Source organism: Hyperolius riggenbachi, chromosome 4, assembly GCF_040937935.1.
Source record: "Hyperolius riggenbachi isolate aHypRig1 chromosome 4, aHypRig1.pri, whole genome shotgun sequence".
Lineage (NCBI taxonomy): Eukaryota > Metazoa > Chordata > Amphibia > Anura > Hyperoliidae > Hyperolius > Hyperolius riggenbachi.
This window is the reverse complement of record NC_090649.1, coordinates 68,964,868-68,986,393: the sequence shown is the minus strand read 5'-3', so window position 1 is coordinate 68,986,393 and position 21,526 is coordinate 68,964,868. Positions and strand designations below refer to the sequence as shown.

General features: G+C 47.7%; 1 protein-coding gene across 5 annotated transcripts in view; it reads left to right on the top strand.

Moving 5' to 3' along the window:
- RCAN2 (regulator of calcineurin 2) overlaps nt 1-21,526 on the top strand; it is a 145,732-nt gene that overhangs the window by 115,266 nt on the left and 8,940 nt on the right. For all 5 annotated transcript variants that reach the window (XM_068280176.1, XM_068280177.1, XM_068280178.1 and 2 more), the window contains one exon: nt 8,244-8,415. In XM_068280176.1, coding sequence (XP_068136277.1) covers nt 8,244-8,415 — 172 coding nt within the window. The remainder of the gene's footprint in view (nt 1-8,243; nt 8,416-21,526) is intronic.

Sequence of the window (21,526 nt, the reverse complement as noted above, 5' to 3'; positions counted from 1 at the left end):
ACTCACTGTCTGTGTACTGTAGTGTACACACACTCTATTTCCTTCTGAATAGTTATATACTGTAACTGTACTAGGACACTCACTGTCACTGTTTATAGGCTACTAGCTCCTGCGTGTGCGTGCACTCACTGTCTGTGTACTGTACACACACTCTATTTCCTTCTGAATAGTTATATACTGTAACTGTACTAGGACACTCACTGTCACTGTTCATAGGCTACTAGCTCCTGCGTGTGCGTGCACTCACTGTCTGTGTACTGTACACACACTCTATTTCCTTCTGAATAGTTATATACTGTAACTGTACTAGGACACTCACTCACTGACACTGTTCATTGGCTACTAGCTCCTGCGTGTGCGTGCACTCACTGTCTGTGTACTGTAGTGTACACACACTCTATTTCCTTCTGAATAGTTATATACTGTAACTGTACTAGGACACTCACTGTCACTGTCCATAGGCTACTAGCTCCTGCGTGTGCGTGCACTCACTGTCTGTGTACTGTACACACACTCTATTTCCTTCTGAATAGTTATATACTGTAACTGTACTAGGACACTCACTCACTGACACTGTTCATAGGCTACTAGCTCCTGCGTGTGCGTGCACTCACTGTCTGTGTACTGTAGTGTACACACACTCTATTTCCTTCTGAATAGTTATATACTGTAACTGTACTAGGACACTCACTGTCACTGTTCATAGGCTACTAGCTCCTGCGTGTGCGTGCACTCACTGTCTGTGTACTGTACACACACTCTATTTCCTTCTGAATAGTTATATACTGTAACTGTACTAGGACACTCACTGTCACTGTTCATAGGCTACTAACTCCTGCGTGTGCGTGCACTCACTGTCTGTGTACTGTACACACACTCTATTTCCTTCTGATTACTGATTGATTATTGTAATTTCTGGTTGTACTTACTGTTACTACTTACTGTACTAGTAGGGACACTCAGTCACTGTTCATAGGCTAGCTCCTGCGTGTGCGTGCACTCACTCACTGTCTGTGTACACACACTCTATTTCCTTGTGATTATTACTACTGATTATTGTAACTTCTAGTTGTACTTACTGACTCTGTTACTACTTACTTACTGTACTAGACACTCACTCAGTCACCTCACCCACCAACCCACTCCATTAAAGTACCCCACTTTTCACCCGCCCTTTTAAAAAACTTTTGTGTTTACGCCCAAAACATCGAAGATGTCTGGAAGTGGCAGCCACCGCGGTTTGGGCAAGGGGAAGGGCAGCAAGGGAATCAGGAGGAGAGGGAGCAGCATTGTGGCAAGCCGCGGGCGCGGCCGCGCCACCATGCACTGTTCCGCAGCAGCAGCGTCAGTGGCTAACATTCCTCCTATAGCCACTGGCCGTGGACGCCTTGGGCGCCGCCCAGCAGGAGCATCTGCAACTCACGCTGCAGAGACACAGCAGCAGCAGCGTGTAGCACCTGCTCCGATTTTCCTCCAGCCGAGTCGGAAACGTCCCATTGAGGAAAAGGATGCAGACACTGTGGTGCAACTGATGACGGAGGATGAGCAGCCCGCCATCAGCTCTGCATCCGAGGCCTCCACCCTCACCACCACCACCACCACCCCTGTTCGCAGCAGCCGCCCAGCAGGGCCTGGGGAGGAGGCCAGTTCACCGTCAGTCGCCGACCTGTCACTCAGCACTCTTTTGACCCCAGGCATGATGAGTCAATTGTCTGCTGTTGTTGGCGATTTGGAGGAGGAGATGCTGATGGGCACTTTGGGGGATGAGGGATTGGACAGCAAGACTGTGGCGACAGTCAAGCAGCCCATTAATGCATCAGTAGAGGAGTTTGGGGGGGTCATCATCCCAGCAGGACATGTTTCAGGAGGGGGAGGATGATGATGACACGGTGACAGACAGAGACTGGGTGCCACCAGCTCCAGGGGATGTCGTCATCAGCAGCTCTGAGGAGGAGGAGGAGGATGCACTTGTGGGCCTTGCAAGGAGGCGCATCATTGCAAGCATTGGCAGCAGTAGGCAGGTCCCCCAGCCTGCTGTTGTTTCAGGCTCAGCAGCAGCAGCAGCAGCATCTGCCAGTACCACCACCAGCCGCACCCAAGCCCCCCCCCCCCCCCCCCAACCACCACAGGGAGACAGGCAGCAGCGGTTCCATGCCGTAGGGGGTTGTTTTTGTCACCAATCTGGCGCTTTTTCACCATGCCCACAGTGTACAGCAAGTACGCCACTTGCAACCACTGTCAGCGGAAGTTGAGCAGAGGTGCAGACCCCTTAAAGTTCAGCACCAGCTCGCTCATCAACCACCTTGCTGTGAAACATTTCCACCAGCATGAGGAGTTCCAGAGGCTGAAGGCATCTGGTGCTGGCAGTGGCACCACACCCATCACTGCACAGCCTTCAGCAGCAGCAGCAGCAGCAGCAGCAGCCACCCGCCCTCCTGCTCCTCCAGCAGCACCAGCAGGAGTGCGGAAACGCACTGCTCCTCCCCCCTCTGCAACTCCTGCCGCCGACACTGAGGCCTGTTCTGGCAGCCAGTCCTCAGTGGCCTCCTCTGCTGTGTCTGCTGATTCCCGTGCCAGCAAAAGGCCACGCCAGAGCCTTTTGAGCGAGTCCTTCCAGGGGGTGGTTAGGGCTCTGCCTCCCAGCAGCCGTCGCGTGCGGCAGCTGAACGGCTTGCTGGCACGGGCCATGTGCTCCCAACTCCTGCCGTACACGCTCGTGCAGGAGGGGAGCGACATTCGTGCGCTGCTTGCTTGCGCAGCCCCAGACTGGCAGCTCCCCAGCAGACACTTCTTCGCCCGCAAGGCCATTCCTGCACTGCACCGCTTTGTGATGGCCAATGTGGAGCAAGGGCTGGAGCACGCGTTTGGTGAAAGGGTCCACGTCACCATGGACTCCTGGAGCAGCCGCTTCGGGACAGGCCGCTACCTGTCCTTCACTGTCCACTGGGTCAGCTTGGTGGAAGGGGGTGAGAATGGGAGAGCAGCAGCGGGCACAGCAGCAGCAGCAACACAGTGGGTGGTGCCACCCCGCAGGGTCGGGGGAACTGCAGCAGGTTCCTCCGATCCTCTGCCATCCTCCAGCACACCTGGCCAACCCCCCCGCCTCAGCAGCAGCGTGAAGGCCCGCCACTGCCAAGCGCTGCTGCACTTGGTCAGCCTTGAGAAGACCAAGCTGACGGCAACCCATGTGTTGGCCAAACTCCAGGAGCAGGAGAGGATTTGGCTGACCCCCAGAGGCCTCAGAGTCGGAGAGGTGGTGGCCGACAATGGGGCCAATCTGGTTGCCGCAATAGACAGGGGAAACCTGACCCACATCCCCTGTCTTGCCCACGTGCTGAACCTGGTGGTGCAGAAGTTCTTGCGCACCTACCAGGGGATGGGCGAACTGCTGGAAACGGCAAGGAACGTTGTGCGTCACTTCCGGCGCTCGGCTGCAGCCTGTGCGAGCCTGGAAGACGTGCAAAAGGAGCTGGAGCTGCCACGCCATCGGCTGATCCTTGACGTTCCGACTCGCTGGAACTCCACCCTGGCGATGTTGGAGCGTCTGGTTGAACAGAAGCACGCTGTCAACCAGTACCTTGCCCAGGCCACTGTTTCCGCCGCTCAGAGAAGGGACAAGACCAGCAACATCCCGTCCATCGTCCCCGATGATGACTGGAGGCACATGCAGCAGGTGTGCTTAGTGCTGGCTCCCTTTCTGCAGGCCACTAACATGGTGAGCAGGGACCATGCTATGGTCTGCGAGTGGGTGCCCCTGGTTTGTCTGCTGAACAGGGCCCTCGATGCTTTGCTGGAACAGGGAGCGGCAGCCTTGGACCAGCAGGAGCGGCAAGCAGCTGCACAGTCCACCTCTGAGGGGGAGGAGGAGGAGGACTTGGTGGAGGTCCCTAACCTTGCTGCTGATGAGGGGGATCAGCACAGTGCAGCTGAGTTGGTGCGGGGGTGGAGAGAGGATGAGGCGGCAGAGGAGGAGGATGAGGAGGACATCACTGCCGTCGATGTGCCAGCAGACGTGGCCCGCCTCTTCCCAATGGCAGCGCACATGCTGACGTGCCTGCGCAGGGACCCCAGGGTGATCCAGATGAAGCAGAGGGAGGACATCTGGATCAGCATGATGTTGGACCCGCGCCTCAAGGGGAAGTTGAGCCAGTTCCTGCCGCCTGCAGGAGGAGACCCAGCGCAACAAATAAGGAGCTTGCAGCAGGCCCTTGTTGAGCGCTTGGAGGAAGCCTTCCCCCAGCCTTCCACCCCCACTGTCCAGCCAGCACAGAGGCAGCAGCAGGTGCCTGCATCCAGCAGCAAGCGCCCCACAGACCTGCTGTCTCTCAGCCACGAGCTCTACAGGACTGTAGAGGCTCCGGCAGCAGTGACTAGAGAGGAGGTGCATGCAGCAGCATCCTCCTCCGGTCACAGCCAGCGCCTGACCCGCATGGTGGCTGACTACATGGGGTCCTACAGCGGGCTTGACAGCGATGCCCCTGTTGATCCCATGGAGTATTGGGTCAAGCGCCTGGAGATCTGGAGTGAGCTGGCGCAGTACGCCCTGGAAGTGCTGTCCTGCCCCCCTTCCAGCGTGCTGTCCGAGCGCTGCTTCAGTGCAGCTGGTGGCGTGGTCACCGAGAAATGCTCACGTCTGTCTCACAAGTCTGTGGACAGACTGACGTTTCTCAAGATGAACCAGGCGTGGGTGGAAGGCGAGTTCCTGGCCCCTGTTGTCGGCGAGAGGGGGACATGAACTGGCTGCCGGAACTTAGAACCATCGTTAATGTGCCTTACCACCCTTTACCACCTCCTGGCTCCTGCTCACTAAGCCAGCCTGGTTCACTTTGACTATTACGTCGCCTGCAGCCACACATTTTACAACTACAGTGGGCTGCTGTGTACTGCCCTTCTGCTGTCTGTCTGTGTTTCCCACTGCCAGGGTACACAGATTTACATTCTGCTGCCACTCTGCCACCAGCTATTACGTCAAAAAATAGCTATATCTGTGTAATTGGTTGTAAAACCAAAACTACAAAACCATAAAAAAAAAAAAAGGTTTAATTTTTCTGAGGTGCCCGGGTTGAAAACTGTGTTGTCCCAGTTGTGTATTGGACACGATGTGGGCTGCACGACCACTGTCTGGGACCTCCTGTTGTGTTTATTTACAGCCCTGGTATCACCCGCTAGGTACCAGGGCTATTATGTCACGCTGCCTGCCTGCTGCCACACTCACACTACTCCTCCATTCCTCCTGCTGCTGCTGCTGTCTGTCTGTGTTTCCCACTGCCAGGGTACACAGAATTACATTCTGCTGCCACTCTGCCACCAGCTATTACGTCAAACAATAGCTGCTCACATTACTCCTCCATTCCTCCTGCTGCTGCTGCTGTCGGTCTGTGTTTCCCACTGCCAGGGTACACAGAATTACATTCCGCTGCCACTCTGCCACCAGCTATTACGTCAAAAAATAGCTATATATCTGTGTAATTTGTTTTACAAACAAAACCAAAAAACCATAAAAAAAAAAAAAAAAAGGTTTAATTTTTCAGAGGTGCCCGGGTTGAAAACTGTGTTGTCCCAGTTGTGTATTGGACACGATGTGGGCTGCACGACCGCTGTCTGGGACCTACTGCCTGCTGTGTTTATTTACAGCCCTGGTATCACCGCTAGGTACCAGGGCTATTATGTCACGCTGCCTGCCTCATTGACTGCCTGCTGCCACACACTCATCCTCCTCCTCCTGCTGCTGAATTTACCTCCTGCTGTCTGTGTGTTTCCACTGCCAGGGAGCACATACAATGGCGCTTCCAACATGCGTGCGCCACCAGCTATTTGTTACGCTCAAAAATAGCTGCATTTCTTTAAAAAAAAATTTGAAAAGAGAAATAAGTGAAGAAGAAGAAGACGATATAGAAAAAGAAGGAGAAGAAGAAGAAGGAGAAGAAGAAGAAGGAGAAGAAGATGAAGAAGATGAAGAAGATGGAGAAGAAGAAGAAGATGAAGAAGAAGAAGATGAAGAAGAAGAAGAAGAAGATGAAGATGAAGATGAAGAAGAAGAAGATGAAGAAGAAGAAGAAGAAGAAGAAGAAGAAGAAGACAATATAGAAGAAGAAGAAGAAGATATAGAAGAAGATATAGAAGAAGAAGAAGAAGATATAAAAGATAAAGAAGAAGAAGAAGAAGTATATACAGTACTGAACAAAATTATGGACACAACTTCTCTTTCCACCTTTTTTTTTTTAAAGGAACATCCCCACATAATCACTTGCTGTTGTTACTTGGAAAAAAAGATGTTTCTTGCATCATTCACCCTCAAAACAAGTGTTGGAAGCTATTTAAGGCCAATTCGAATAGTCAGCTCGAATAATGAGCTCGAATACCGACTCGAATAGTGAGCTCGAAGTCCGAGGTCGAATCGAATAGTAAAAATTATTCGACTCGAATATTCGACTGACCTCGAATAATTTACTATTCGAATTCGACCAAACTCGAATTTTAAAAAGGGGTATTTGAGCACCACTGGATGCCAGGCCCAGGAACTGGCTGAATAGACTGAAATGGAATGATCGTTTATTTTAATAGCATTATAAGGAACCCTGACGTTAGAAGTATATGGAGGCTGCCATCTTCATTCCCTGATTAAAAAAAAATGTCAGTTGCCTGGCTGTCATGCTGGGCTTTTAGCTTTATTTGTGTTTGAGTCCCACACCTGCAACAAGCATGCAGCCAGTGGAGTCACACCAGAGTCACAGCATCTCATCTGCCTGCTCATTCTGGGCCAGTGACTTATAGTGCAAAGCCCGATGCACACATACAATTTGTATTGGCCAGTCACCTCTATGTAGCATGAAGGCCAACTGATTTTGAATACTATGAACAGATTGTGTAGGTAAGCTATCATACTATATTGAAGTGGTAAAACTGACCAATCAAAATTGGATGTGTGTACTAGGGCTTTACAGGCAGAGCATCTGCACAGAAGTCAGGCAACTGGCATTGCTAGAGAATGAATATGACAGCATCTATATTCCTCTCACTACAGGTTCCCTTTAAAGCGGATCCGAGATGAAAAACTAACTATAACAAGTAACTTGTCTATATATGTAATCTAAAGTTTAGATCGTTTACACAGCATATCCAGCTGCAAACAGCTTCAATAGTTTATGATTATTTATTCCTGTGGTACAATGAGGGCAGCCATGTTCTGTTTGTCACATTGTCACAGGCTGAGGGCTGGAGATGCTATCAGCTTGCCTGTGTGTAAATTCAGTCCCCTCTTCTCTTCCCTCCTCCCCTCTGCCTCTGAAATCAATGGCTAGTAACCTCCTCCTCCTCCTGCCCAGACTGAGCTCCCATAAGCCCTTGCTACACAAAGCTCTGGGGGCGAGGCTTGTTTAGTTCATAGGGAATTAGAGTATTAAAACAAAGCAAAAAAAAGTATTTGGCTTGAGGAATGCCCTATAAACAATATGAAAGGAACACAATTATGCAATGAGTAAAAGTTCACCTCGGATCCCTTTAAAGGGACTCCGAGCAGTGCAGAAACTATGGAAAGATGCATATCATTTTAAAGCTCTCTTTCTCCTCTTTTCAATGATATATAAACCGCCGCCCTACGCCTTTTAGTTTTCGCTATTTTCGCGATCAAAATTGCCGCGGCCGTGATTTCGATCGCGAAAATAGAGAAAACTAAAAGGCGTAGGGCGGCGATTTATGTGTCGTCAGAAAGAGGAGAAAGAGAGCTTTAAAATGATATCCATCTTTCCATAGTTACATTGTATTACACAGGGTGACTTTTTCCTAAAGTCAGCAGCTCCATTCTGCGGCAAATCGCGGCAATGTCGATCGCGAAAATAGCGAAATCTAAAAGGCGTAGGGCGGCGGTTTATATATCCTTGGAAAGAGGAGAAAGAGAGCTTTAAAATGATATGCATCTTTCCATAGTTTCTGCACTGCTTGGAGTCCCTTTAAAGTTCTACCATTTCTCAGCACTGATAGGTTTAGCTGCGTTTCCCTTTTGACGTGATGCACAATAACTGCTGGTGCTTATGGGGTTAGTTATGGGCCTTGAAGGAAGTGAGGTTGTGTTTCTACTCCACAGTGACCAAACAGGTGTTCTCATTCCGTTTCTAGTCTGAAAGATGACATATTTTACATTTAGAGCTGGTTCCTGTCTGTGACGTTCTCACCTTGTGGTAACTGTGTGGCGTGATCCCGTCTGTCATTGAGGAGTGTAACCGATCTGTCACTTCCTGTCACAGGTACAAACAGCCGAGAAAGACGGAGACAAACTCCACCTGGCGCCGCCACAGCCCGCTAAACAGTTCCTCATCTCACCACCTGTATCGCCCCCTGTTGGCTGGCAGCCCATAGACGACGCCACGCCCGTCATCAATTACGACCTTCTATATGCAGTCGCCAAGCTTGGCCCAGGTAAGACTTGTGCTAATATGATTGAGCATCTTATATACTAATAAGCAATGGACACGCATGCGCATACCTCCCAACTTTTTGAGATCAGAAAGAGGGACACTTAAGCCACACCCCTAATCACACCCCTGGCACACCCCTAGTCCTGCATACCATAAAGATTTCATAAGAAAAATATGTTGTTTTATAATTCAATCCATACTGGTCTTTCTATTCTGGTTGATTTTTCTTCATATTAACTTTTGAAATAAGAATTTAAAGTATGGGAATACAGTTTAGAGTCAAATAAACACAGTTTTTCAGTAGGAAAATACATATATTTACACAGATCTAAGTCCTAAAAGAGGGAAAAAATTTCACACATTTCTGCCATGCAAAGCCCGGTGATGATCTATAAGGGCTCGTTTCCACGATCGCGAATCTGCATGCGTCCAACGCATGCGGATTCGCACATGTAATGCAAGTGGATGGGCCTGTAGCGTTGTTGAGGTGCGTTTTTTTCAGCGGTGAAAAAACGCACAAAAGAACCGCAGAATTCGCCTGCGAGTGGAATGCATGCGAATCGCTGCTAATGTATTTAATAGGAAATTCGCATGCTGTTTTGGTATGCGAATTTTAATGCGAATTCGCATGAAATCAATGAAAAAAGCACACCGGCATTGCCATGGTTAAATTCGCATACATCGTCATCCATGCGAATTTTCATGCGACTTCGCATCTGCATGCGAATTTGCCGCAGCGATTTCGCAACGCAATAGTGGAAACGAGCCCTAAGAAAAGAGATTTCTCATGGGAAAGGGGGTATCAGCTACTGATTGGCATAAAGATCAATCCTTGGTTATAGTTTCCCTTTCATTCCAGAAACAGATTTACAGGTCCTCCTTAATTGCTTTTTGTCCAAAATTTTCCTTTTGTGTGTGGCTTCCGCAGCTAATCAGTCTTTTTCAAAAATGTATTTGTGTGAACTGAGGAGTTAACAGCGGACTGCTGCAGCTTTAGAGCTCTTTCTACACCTGCTATGATCCGCTTCAAAAAGTGAACCGCAGCCATTTTGCCGATCGCAACAGCATCACGATTTACCTATAAATTGCTGTGCTAATTTTCCATTTCATTTTTTGCCAGTATTGCAGTCGCTGGCCTGCGCGATTTGTGGTGCGATTAAGTTTTGTTTCCGCGGGCTTCACGGTGCAGTCATGGCAAGTGGAAATTGCTGGTTGCACAATCGCAGGCAGTGCGCTTGCGAACACGCTTCCTAGTGGAAAAGGTCCTTTAGGGCCCTTTTCCACTGAACTGCTATTCAGCAAAATCGCAAAACGCTAGAGATTTTTAAATCGCTAGGGTTGCTACTTTAACATAGGAATCGCGGTAGGTATTTTCCACTACCGCGATTTGATTTTTTTTACAAAGCGCAATCTCTTTCTGGAGCGATTCTGAAAGCGATTTTGCAATGCAAGTGTATTGCATATGTAAAATCGGAATTGCGTAACTAAATTAATGAAAAATCACAATCGCTGGCATTGCTAAAGTCACTAATTTTTTTGCTATTTTGCATATGCAATACGCTTGCATTGCAAAATCGTGGATAACAATTGCTCCCGAAAACAATTGCGCTTTTGTATTAATCAAATTGCGGTAGTGGAAAATACCTTCCGCAATTCCTATCTTAAAATAGCAACCCTAGCAATTCTGACCTGGCGAGGTTGGCATCTTCCTCCACTCCAGCGTGCGGCTTACTGAGTCGCACTTACGTCATCCTGGCAGTACTGCACAGGCGCGGAACTACTACAAGTCCGGATGACGTCAGCGTGACTCTGAGAGCTGCTCACGCGGGCGCAGTGGACATCTTGCACTGGAGGGGGCCACCGGCAGGGAACCACTGGAGCTGCGGCGAGGGCACAGGAGGAAGCCCCAGGTAAGTGGCTTTTTTTAGTTTTAGTTTGCTCGTTGTGTCCTTTAAGGAGAAAAAGACACCATATCTGCACTCTGACTGCTAGCTAAATGTCCCTTGATATATCACGCCATGGGGATTACAGACGAGTTGTTAATTTGGTATTAAATATCAGTAATTACAGTTCTAGGCAGTACGTGAGGGATTTGCCCGCATGCCTCATGTCACTAGCGTACAGCATGAGTCAGAACGCGTCGGCGGTGAAGCGAAGGCCAGTGACGTGTTGCCGTGTGCATCATAACTGTACCGGGTCCCCTGCGGAGGAATCATGTCGTCTAATGAATGCTGGGGAATCCTGCGGCTACTCAAATGGAGAAGGACAAGTTCTAGCGTGTCCTGTCAGCTCTTGTCCTCGTCACTTGTGTCTGACATCATCATCGCTGAGCCAGTCCATTCACTGATCGGCTGCAGATATACCACTGTGACCGTCGCTGTTTTACTGATCTTCAACTCGAAGCAAAAAGAGAGACGCTCTGCAACTCAACAGCTATTAAAGGGAATCTGAAGTGAAAATAAACTTATGCTATAAGGAATTGTATGTATAGCACAGCTAAGAAATAGAACATTCGTAGCACAGATATAAGTCTCATATTGTTTACAGTTCAGGAACAGTTAAAAAACGTCACTTGTTATCTGTGCTAAAGAGCTTCTCTGAGCTCTGCCACTAATTTAGTCAGAGAGCAGTGCTATTTTCTGAAGCACTTATACATCAACGAAACCATGAAAGACAACTTCAGATACGATTTTACTGCAGAGAAATTCAAAGGCTCATTAGCTTTGCTCTGTTTCATAGTTTAAAATGCAGAGTGTAGTTTGTAAACGTCAAATATTAGAGAATGATCCATGTTATAAAAAAAAAAATGAAAATAAAAATGAGACTCTTCTCTTTGCTACTAATGTTCTGTTAATTATCCGTACTACACATACAATTCATTATACTTTTTTTGTTTCAGTGTCACTTTAAAGTGGACCTGAGCTCTTGCACAGGACAGAAGGAAAACAGAGAAATGCGCCCTGTATGTATTTAGAGAGTTTTGCCTGTCTATTTCCCCCTCATCTGCGAATAATCACTGGTGTAGTTTGATCTGTGTCAGCTGACTGCCATGGCAGGGCAGCTAATTTTAAAATACAGAATGTTAAGCCTATGTCTGCTTCCATGAAAGCAGGAAGTAGACACACTGCAATTGTATTGCAGGATTTGTATCAGCTGTAATAAAGAAATATTTTTTCGTTAAAGGCTATTTAGAGCAGAGAGTTTTGAGTTCAGGTCCATGGTAAAGATGAATTTATACAGGTCACCCACTTCTACTGTATTTGTCATGGTTTCAGCATCAGAAACACTTCCTGTAGGCATCCAAACTATGAATTAGCACATGTGGAAGTATATTGCATAACCAAACAGTGTGAAACAACTGAAAATATGTCATATTCTAGGTTCTTCAAAGTAGCCCCCTTTTGCTTTGATTACTGCTTTGCACACTCTTGGCATTCTCTTGCACGTGACAGTTTCTGTCTGGGCCGGGACCTGGTCGGACTATAGCATAACCCTCAATGAAAAGAAATGACAGCCATAAAACATTTTCCCGGCAGTAAATGGCTTCTGAGAGCAGGAAAGAGATAAAAAGGGTCATTAGTTCATAGATTTTAGCTCTGGCATACTTCAATGCATGTGTCATGAGACAGAAACAGTATAAACTTAAAAACTAGATTTAACCTCCTTGCCGGTTATCCCAAGCTCAGCTCGGGGTAACCTGCGCAGGAGGATTTCTCAGGCCCCGCTGGGCCGATCTGCATAATTTTTTTTGTTACATGCAGCTAACACTTTGCTAGTTGCTTGTAACATTCGATCGCCGCCGCTCGTCGCCGAGCCGCCCCCCCCCCCCCCCTCTCCCCAGACCCCTGCGCAGCCTGGCCAATTAGTGCCAGGCAGCGCTGAGGGGTGGATCGGGATTTCCTGTGACGTCCATGACGTTGGTGACGTCATCCCGCCCGGTCGCCATGGCGCCCGGGAAAGCCCTGCAGGAAATCCCGTTCTGAACGGGATTTCCTGCTTACTCTGATCGCCGAAGGCGATCGGAGTGGGTGGGGGGATGCCGCCGCTCAGCGGCTATCATGTAGCGAGACCTGGGCTCGCTACATGATTTGAGAAAAAAATAAATTAAAAAAAAGTTCTGCGCTGCCCCCTTGACGCCGGGAATTAGACCGGCAAGGAGGTTAAGTATAAATTAAAATGGGATATCTAAAAAAGTCATTTTTAGGAGAAGAAGGGTAGAAACTATTGTTTCACTCACCAGTTTATTTTCAACTTGGATGTCCTTTAAAGCCTGCATCATAACCGTCTAGTAGCAGACTGATCATCACACACGGTCATCCAGCAGTGATTCTATTTAATGCGGTTTATAATGCCATCCTTTAGATAAAGTTGCAGAATTATCGACCCGACTGCGAAAGTCACTGCAGGGTGACTAACAGAATGACAATGGATAAAGCGGCGCTCAGTGCCGGCATGACTGGATTACCGGCACTGAAGTCATTTCGCCTGAGGTGACGTCCTTGCTGCTGTTGCCGTAGTAACATTTAAGTTTTCAAATGTTCCAAAACAGTGTGTGGAATTGTATGAAGCATACAAAGGCTTGTCAGCCCCCTCGGGTCCTGGTGTGACTCTGTAGGTGTGAGCTGTGCCAGGAAGCCACTCTGCAGTGTACTGAAGACCCCCATAGGCTGGGATACTTTAGCACAGCAGACATGTAACTGCTAAACTCCATTAAATATAAATATATGTATACATTACCTGGGGCTTCCTCCAGCCCCATCCGCTTGGATCGCTCCCACGCCGCCGTCCTCCGCTGCCCACAGCTTCGGGAACCGGGTCCCATCACTTCTGTCAGTCGGAGCCAGTCTAACGTAAGAGAAGTGCGCTCTTTGTGTATGTCTCCAGCAGCGTATGTCTCCAGTAGAGGGCGCACTTCTTCTGCGTAGACTGGCTCCAACTGATGGAAGTGACAGGTACCAAAGCTGCGGGCAGTGGAGGACGGCGGCATGGGAGCGATACGAGCGGATGAGGCTGGAGGAGACCCCAGGTATGTATATATATTTTTATTTAATTGAGCTCTGGTACACTTTAAGCTAGCCATACATCTAGCGATGTCGGGCAGATTCGACCAAGAGACAAATCGCTCTCTAATCAATTCTGATTAGAGAGAGATCTGTCGGCTGCCCATGCAGCAATTGCCGAATCCATGCTGAAATTTATCAGGAATCGGCCTTGTGACGCCGCATCCGACCGCCTCACTGACCTGCCGCTGTCCTCCTAATGTTAAATGTGGCCCCTGATGCTCAGCACATGTTATATATTACCTGTCCGCAGCCTTGGCTTACTCCAGGCTCCCTCCGCTGTCCATATATATGTGCATCACTTGGTTGCCTAGTAAGGGCGCGTGTGATGTAAGACGCACCCATATTACTAGGCAACCACGTTGTGCACGTGTGTATGGACAGCGGAGGGAGCCCGGAGCAAGCGGACAGGTAATGCGCATGCGTCGTGCAAGTTGGCCTCACATCTTGCAGCATGTCCGACCAATTAATGTGACCAATTTCGGCCCATAATTGGTCGCATTGTCGGTCAAACATGCACTTGGGGGCACCGATTTTTATCCGATTATAATAATCGAATCGGATGGTCGATCATCTGCCAAGTCACCTGATGTATGGCCACATTTATCTTCTTTACAGCAAATCTGTAGCAAAATTAAAACAAAAAGAAGTCAGATAGTGACCTATGAAGAGAGAAGGCTCTGGATCTCATAGAGCCTTCCCTGTCCCCTCTCGGTATCCTCATTCCAGCGATATCCCCCATTCCTGTTTACCATCCCCCGAGTGCTGCCGTAGATGGGCGGCTTCGTACTGTCTATACGCTTGTGCTTGCGCGGAGCAGCCGGTCTACACTCAGGAACACAGTTGTTTCCGAAGCCTTCAGAGGATCCTCAAAGGCGTATTCGCCCAGTTGGGGGCGACGTCACTGAAATGAGGGGACTGATCGAGGACTAGTAATGCCCTAAAGGATCCAGAGCCTTCACACTACATGGGCAGCATGTTGGTGTAGAGGTTAGTGCTCTTGCCTTGCAGCAATGGGTCCCCCATTCGAATCCCAGCCAGGGCTCTTTCTGCATGGAGTTTGTATGTTCTCCCTGTGTCTATGTGGGTTCCCCCTGGGCACTCCGGTTTCCTCCCACATCCCAAAAACATACAGATAAGTTAATTGGCTTCCCCCTAAATTGGCCCTAGACTACAATACATACACTACACAATAAATACATAGACATATGACTATGGTAGGGAGCCCCTCTGAGGGACAGTTAAAGGACCTCTGTCACGAAAATCTTATAATTTAAAATACATATAAACACACACAAATAAGAAGTATTTTTTTTCTAGAGTAAAATGAGCCATACATTGCTTTTCTCCTATGTTGCTGTCACTTACAGTAAGTAGTAGAATTCTGACATTACCGAAAGGTTTTGGACTAGCCCATCTTCTCATGGGGGGTTCTCAGGGTTTTCTTTATTTTTAAAAGCACTTAGTAAATGGCAGTTGCTCCGTCCAACTGACAAAAAAGTGGGAAGTGGGCAGGGAAGCTGGCCAGCATCATTGCATAAATCTTTATCAGGAAATGTCTTTGTATAGAATAAAGGACATACTGAGAATCCCACATGAAAAGATGGACTAACCCAAAACCTGTCGGTAATGTCAGATTTCTACTACTTACTGTAAGTGGCAGCAACATAGGAGAAAAGTAATGTATGGCTCATTTTACTCTGGAAGAAATGTACTTCTTATTTGTATGAGTTTTAAATTTTAAGATTTTCGTGACAGTTCCTCTTTAAGTGACAAGACAATATAGTCTGTACAGCGCTGCAGAAGATGTCGGCGCTATATAAATATTAATAATAGGTAAGTATCAAACTTTTTCTTTCTTCGCTTCTGTATTACTTTACAAGGTAGACTGTAATGCATTTTAACAAAGAACACAGCTGCACCCGGTATATGATAGGTGTCTTTACTGTTCTGTAATCTCATAGCTGCTTCATATACAGATGTTTAGATTCTGCTCCTGATGGCACCTGCACACCAGACAGTGCAGTCAGCACCCGTGTGAATACATGCTACAATAAAATTGGTTGTAGAATACGCTTCCTGGAGACTTGTATTGATTTTCAGGCAGTCTGAAGGTGCGTACACACATCCAATTTTGATTGGCCAACGCCTAGCCAATTTTACCACTTCCATTCAGTATAAGGGCTCACTTAGGGCTTGCTCACACTAAGGGCCCTTTTCCACTAGCAATCGCTAGCGTTCACGCTGAACGCTAGCGATTGCTGAATCGCAATTACCGGCGATTCCCCGACGTTCGCGGCCGCGATTTTGCTATGCTATGCACTGCATAGCAGAATCGCGGCAATTATCGCTCCGCCGCGCGTTCACGTTCCCGGCAAAAACGAATTGCGGTAGTGGAAATGACCTACCGCGATTCCTATGTTAAAAAGCAAACCGTAGCGATTGTAAAATCGCTAGCGGTTTGCGTTTTTGTGATTCAGCCAGCGCAAACGCGCTGGTGGAAAAGGGCCCTTAGGGTGCTTTTGTGTTTTTTTTAAGCGCCAGCGATTTTCAAAATTGCCCTAAAAGTGCTTGTGTATTGATCCTTATGAGAGTGTTCACACATGAGCAATTCGATTCCGATCCGCTCACCAAAGCGCTAATTGTACCATCTTCTGGTCGGTTTGCCTATAATGGCAGGTATAGGGATATGGCAAAGTACTTGAAAAAATGCTTTGTATAGCGATTTCCCCAGCGCTTTTAAGAATAAATACATTGTATTTATTCTTTTCCGGGTCAAAGAGTTCACTTCCTGCCTTGTGTCAGGAAGTAAAAAAAACAAATCGCTCTGCAAAACCGCTTAGAAAAGAGCTGTAAAAAAAAACCTCACGTGCAGGTAAGCGCCAGGAGGCTTTTAAAAAAAAAATCACTCACAAAATCGCAAAACGCTGGCGTCAGCGATTGTGATTTTAGATGTGAACAAGGCCTTACACAATCTGTTCATATTATTTAATACCTGTTGGGTCCCCATATTACATGGGACTTGCACTTGGTTTAGAAGGGGTTAAATAAGGCCACTCAGGGCAGCAGATAACAGGAAGGTGATGAGACAGCTAAACTTTGGTATGTATGGAACAGTCAGTCACGCTCCGGTGGGGAGGGGCGTCTCCACGCACTCACATGCCGAGGCTGGAGAACATCAATTTTCCATTTAGCTGCCTCTTTTTGTCACTGTGGTGGGCTGCTGTGATTTGGGCAATCAGTGATGTTCTGAGGAAACCGTGCATGATGGGGAGAGATAAGCATTTGTTTCGCATTCTTTAAAACTGGGAAGAAGCGTCAGTGCAATCTCTCTCTCTGTGGATTAAAGATACTGTGAGGCAGAAGATTTGATCAGGAAGCGACTGTGACATTTAGAAGGCTTTTATTAGCCTGTGAGCAGCAAGAGGGGGGTCATCTCCTGACCGTGCGCAGCGACGCATCCCTTTTGTGTCTGCACAGCCACCGAGTCGCTTGTGGCCATCAGAGACCAAATTGGCCATTGGTGCTGGCTGGCAGTGCTGACGTCAGCTGAGAAATGAGATGGGACCTGCGGGGCAGCAGAGCAGAGACCGAGCAAATCATTTCCTCTTTTACAAGGCAACCGTTCCCTCATAATCATTTGCTTCAATTACCATGGATCTCATTCTACTCCCCCCCCCCCCCCCCCCCCCCCCGCCCTTCACTTCTGAGACTGCAGGAGGCCCCATTCCAGATTATCAGCTGTGACACCCCACCTTTCCCCCCAGTCATGATGACATAAATGCCTCTCTTCCTCAAGGATACGACGGGGCAGGATTGGCAGAGCTATAAATGGCATTGGACTTGTTACCGTAGTTCTGCATTACTCTAGATAAGGCTCCGGCCTGCAGACGCCTCCACTTGCTGAAGGAACCGTTAAGTCTAAATGACATTATTTCCATAAATATAAACTGGAAGATGCTGCAGGCCGTTTGTTTTTCTATTGCTTCCCTCATCGTGGGCTCAACCCAGAACACAGTGAGGTATTTCGAATGTTACAGATTGCCCAGCAAGCTCATGGTAAATCAGAACCCCTAGAAGTGTGTGAGGGGCTAAACAAGGAAATGTCTTCTTTCATGAAAGAAATAGTTGGAAGTGGACCCCCAAAAAATGAAAATAATTAACATCTAAAAAGGAGTGTAGCTTCCTACTTTGGACAGCACGCGAATTAACCTGGTAACATGCACTGCTTTTGTTGGCAAAACTGGTCGTGCTGTAAATTCTTGGCTTGCATTGATCTCTCTCTCTCCAAGCATAAAACATAGAAACTGAAAGCAGAAGTCCTCTTTTATCAACTCACACTGCCCCCTAGTGACAAGTGGCCATAAATACACATTACAGCAGTACTAATTAGAAGCTAGGAAATCTAACAAAGAAGAAAAAAATTTGTGCTAAAATAAATTGGCCTGGGGCACTTGCAAGTCTCTAAATAAATCGGCTGCTAAAAGGTTAAGAGCTTTTTTTGGGAAAGCGGCCTTCATACTTTGTTTCCACACACGCAATCAACCCAAGTGGGACGGCCTTACAATTTTCTCTACCTGTAGTTCTGCAATTACTAATGGTTTGCTTTTCCACAACCCATCTTCCAGCGGTTTACTTATTTCCAGTCTGTCATTCACCATGTCCTCAATATACTACACTTTTCTTTTTTTGGAGGGGTGGGGGGGGGGGGGGTTCTTGACACAACCGATTTGAGTATCTTTCTTATAAAGGGGTACACACAGGTCCGGCACTACCATAGAGGCAAAGGAGGCAATCGCCCCAGGGCCCCAGAGCCTGTAGGGGTTCCAAGATGCCCCCCCCCCCCCATCCTAACTGTTGCTTCCTGTGGCCTCTGCAAAGTCTTTCTAGCGTCTCAGCTGTGCTGGCAGGAGAGGTGAGACACTACATTGCCAAAGACTCTGCAGGGGCCTCAGGGAGTTCAGTTAATTTGGGAGGTGAGTCAGCAGCCAGCTCAGGGGCCCAGGAGGAAAATTTGGTTGCATCTAAGGGCCCCTAATGTCACTTTTTGGGGTGGAGGGGTGGGCTAATTTTGCCCTGGGGCCCCATTGATACTAAAAGCGGCCCTGGGTACACACTTTACCAGAGCTAAAGAGCAAATCTCTACAACTCTCCACACCAACAGTCAGCACAGAGCCATCCATCAGGCTGAAGATGAATGGTGACTCATACACTTCATTCATTCACCACTCCCTAGACGGCTTGGACTCCAGGTGACCTCATCCATTCTGGGTCTATTGGGTGAGATTACTACAAAGCACAAGATGATGGCACGAGGCACAGAAGACCACAACGTGACAGGTCCTCACGTGTCATCAAGGTGCGCCGCTCAGATTCTGTATCTAAACAAATACTCTGCTTACACCTAACAACAAAAACAAGACACTTACGTTGTGTTTCCAGAGAGAGCTGGGCGGGATTATAAATAATTCCAGGCACACAGTCAGAAGAATATGCCAGTGTGGCAGCCAGGCAATGGGATAATGGTGTCAGTTTCACTGAAGACTGTTGACTTTACAGAATATGAGATAATTAACCATTTGAGGACCACAGTGCTAAAGACCAGGCCATTTTTTACTTAAAGGGCCACTGCAGGTTTAAGCGCTTGCTGCAGGGCCGCACAACTCAGCACACAAGTTTTGTAAATATTTACAGTGGGTTGCAAAAGTATTCGGCCCCCTTGAAGTTTTCCACATTTTGTCACATTACTGCCACAAACATGCATCAATTTTATTGGAATTCCACGTGAAAGACCAATACAAAGTGGTGTACATGTGAGAAGTGAATCGAAAATCATACATCATTCCAAACATTTTTTACAAATAAATAACTGCAAAGTGGGGTGTGTGCGTAATTATTCGGCCCCCTGAGTCAATACTTTGTAGAACCACCTTTTGCTGCAATTACAGCTGCCAGTCTTTTAGGGTATGTCTCTACCAGCTTTGCACATCTAGAGACTGAAATCCTTGCCCATTCTTCTTTGCAAAACAGCTCCAGCTCAGTCAGATTAGATGGACAGCGTTTGTGAACAGCAATTTTCAGATCTTGCCACAGATTCTCGATTGGATTTAGATCTGGACTTTGACTGGGACATTCTAAAACATTGATATGTTTTGTTTTAAACCATTCCATTGTTGCCCTGGCTTTATGTTTAGGGTCATTGTCCTGCTGGAAGGTGAACCTCCGCCCCAGTCTCAAGTCTTTTGCAGTCTCCAAGAGGTTTTCTTCCAAGATTGCCCTGTATTTGGCTCCATCCATCTTCCCATCAACTCTGACCAGCTTCCCTGTCCCTGCTGAAGATGCACCCCGCGAGCATGGTGCTGCCACCACCATATTTGACAGTGGGGATGGTGTGTTCAGAGTGATGTGTAGTGTTAGTTTTCCGCCAAACATAGCATTTTGCATTTTGGCCAAAAAGTTCTATTTTGGTCTCATCTGACCAGAGCACCTTCTTCCACATGGTTGCTGTGTCCCCCACATGGCTTGTGGCAAACTGCAAACGGGACTTCTTATGCTTTCTGTTAACAATGCCTTTCTTCTTGCCACTCTTCCATAAAGGCCAACTTTGTACAGTGCATGACTAATAGTTGTCCTATGGACAGAGTCTCCCACCTGAGCTGTAGATCTCTGCAACTCGTCCAGAGTCACCATGGGCCTCTTGACTGCATTTCTGATCAGCGCTCTCCTTGTTCGGCCTGTGAGTTTAGGTGGATAGCCTTGTCTTGGTAGGTTTACAGTTGTGCCATACTCCTTCCATTTATAAATGATCGCTTGAACAGTGCTCCGTGGGATGTTCAAGGCTTTGGAAATCTTTTTGTATCCTAAGCCTGCTTTAGATTTCTCAATAACTTGATCCCTGACCTGTCTTGTGTGTTCTTTGGACTTCACGGTGTTGTTGCTCCCAATATTCTCTTAGACAACCTCTGAGGCCATCACAGAGCAGCTGTATTTGTACTGACATTAGATTACACACAGGTGCACTCTATTTAGTCATTAGCACTCATCAGGCAATGTCTATAGGCAACTGACTACACTCAGATCAAATGGGGCCGAATAATTATGCACACACCACTTTGCGGTTATTTATTTGTAAAAAAAAGTTTGGAATCATGTATGATTTTCGTTCCACTTCTCACGTGTACACCACTTTGTGTTGGTCTTTCATGTGGAATTCCAATAAAATTGATTCATGTTTGTGGCAGTAATGTGACAAAATGTGGAAAACTTCAAGGGGGCCGAATACTTTTGCAACCCACTGTATGTTCTTTATTTTTTAATAAATTCTTCTATTTTTTTTCTAAAACCCCTCCCTCCCCCTAGCCAGCCAATCATGGCGATCAGCTGTCTTAGGCTTCCGCCTATGAGAGCCGATCGCTCTCCTGTGTCCCAGGAGAACGCAGCGCTGTGCAAAGTTATTAGGCGGTTTCGCCGTCTAACAGTTGCTGGAAGACTGAAGGCCTTCCACGCGGAGATGTGTGCGCATTAGCGCACGCGATCTCCTGCAGTAGCCAGACGCCAATTGGTGTTAGGCGGTCTCCTGGGGCTGCAGCTGCGGTCATGCCCATTGGTGTGACGCAGTCCTAAGGTAGTTAATACATTGCTTTGCTTTTTTTAAACATTTATTTATAAATTATTTAGTCAGGGTTTGCTCAGTGTAAATTCTTTCTTCACCCCTGATTAATATTCTTTAACCACTTGCCGACCGCGCACTCATACCGCGCGTCGGCAAAGTGCCAGCTGCAGGACCAGCGACGCAGTTCTGCGTCGCCGGCTGCAGGCTAATTAATCAGGAAGCAGCCGCTCGCGCGAGCGGCTGCTTCCTTTCAATTCACGGCAGGGGGGGCTCCGTGAATAGCCTGCGGGCCGCCGATCGCGGCTCGCAGGCTAAATGTAAACACAAGCGGAAATAATCCGCTTTGTTTACATTGTATGGCGCTGCTGCGCAGCAGCGCCGTAAGGCAGATCGGCGATCCCCGGCCAATCAGCGGCCGGGGATCGCCGCCACGTGACAGG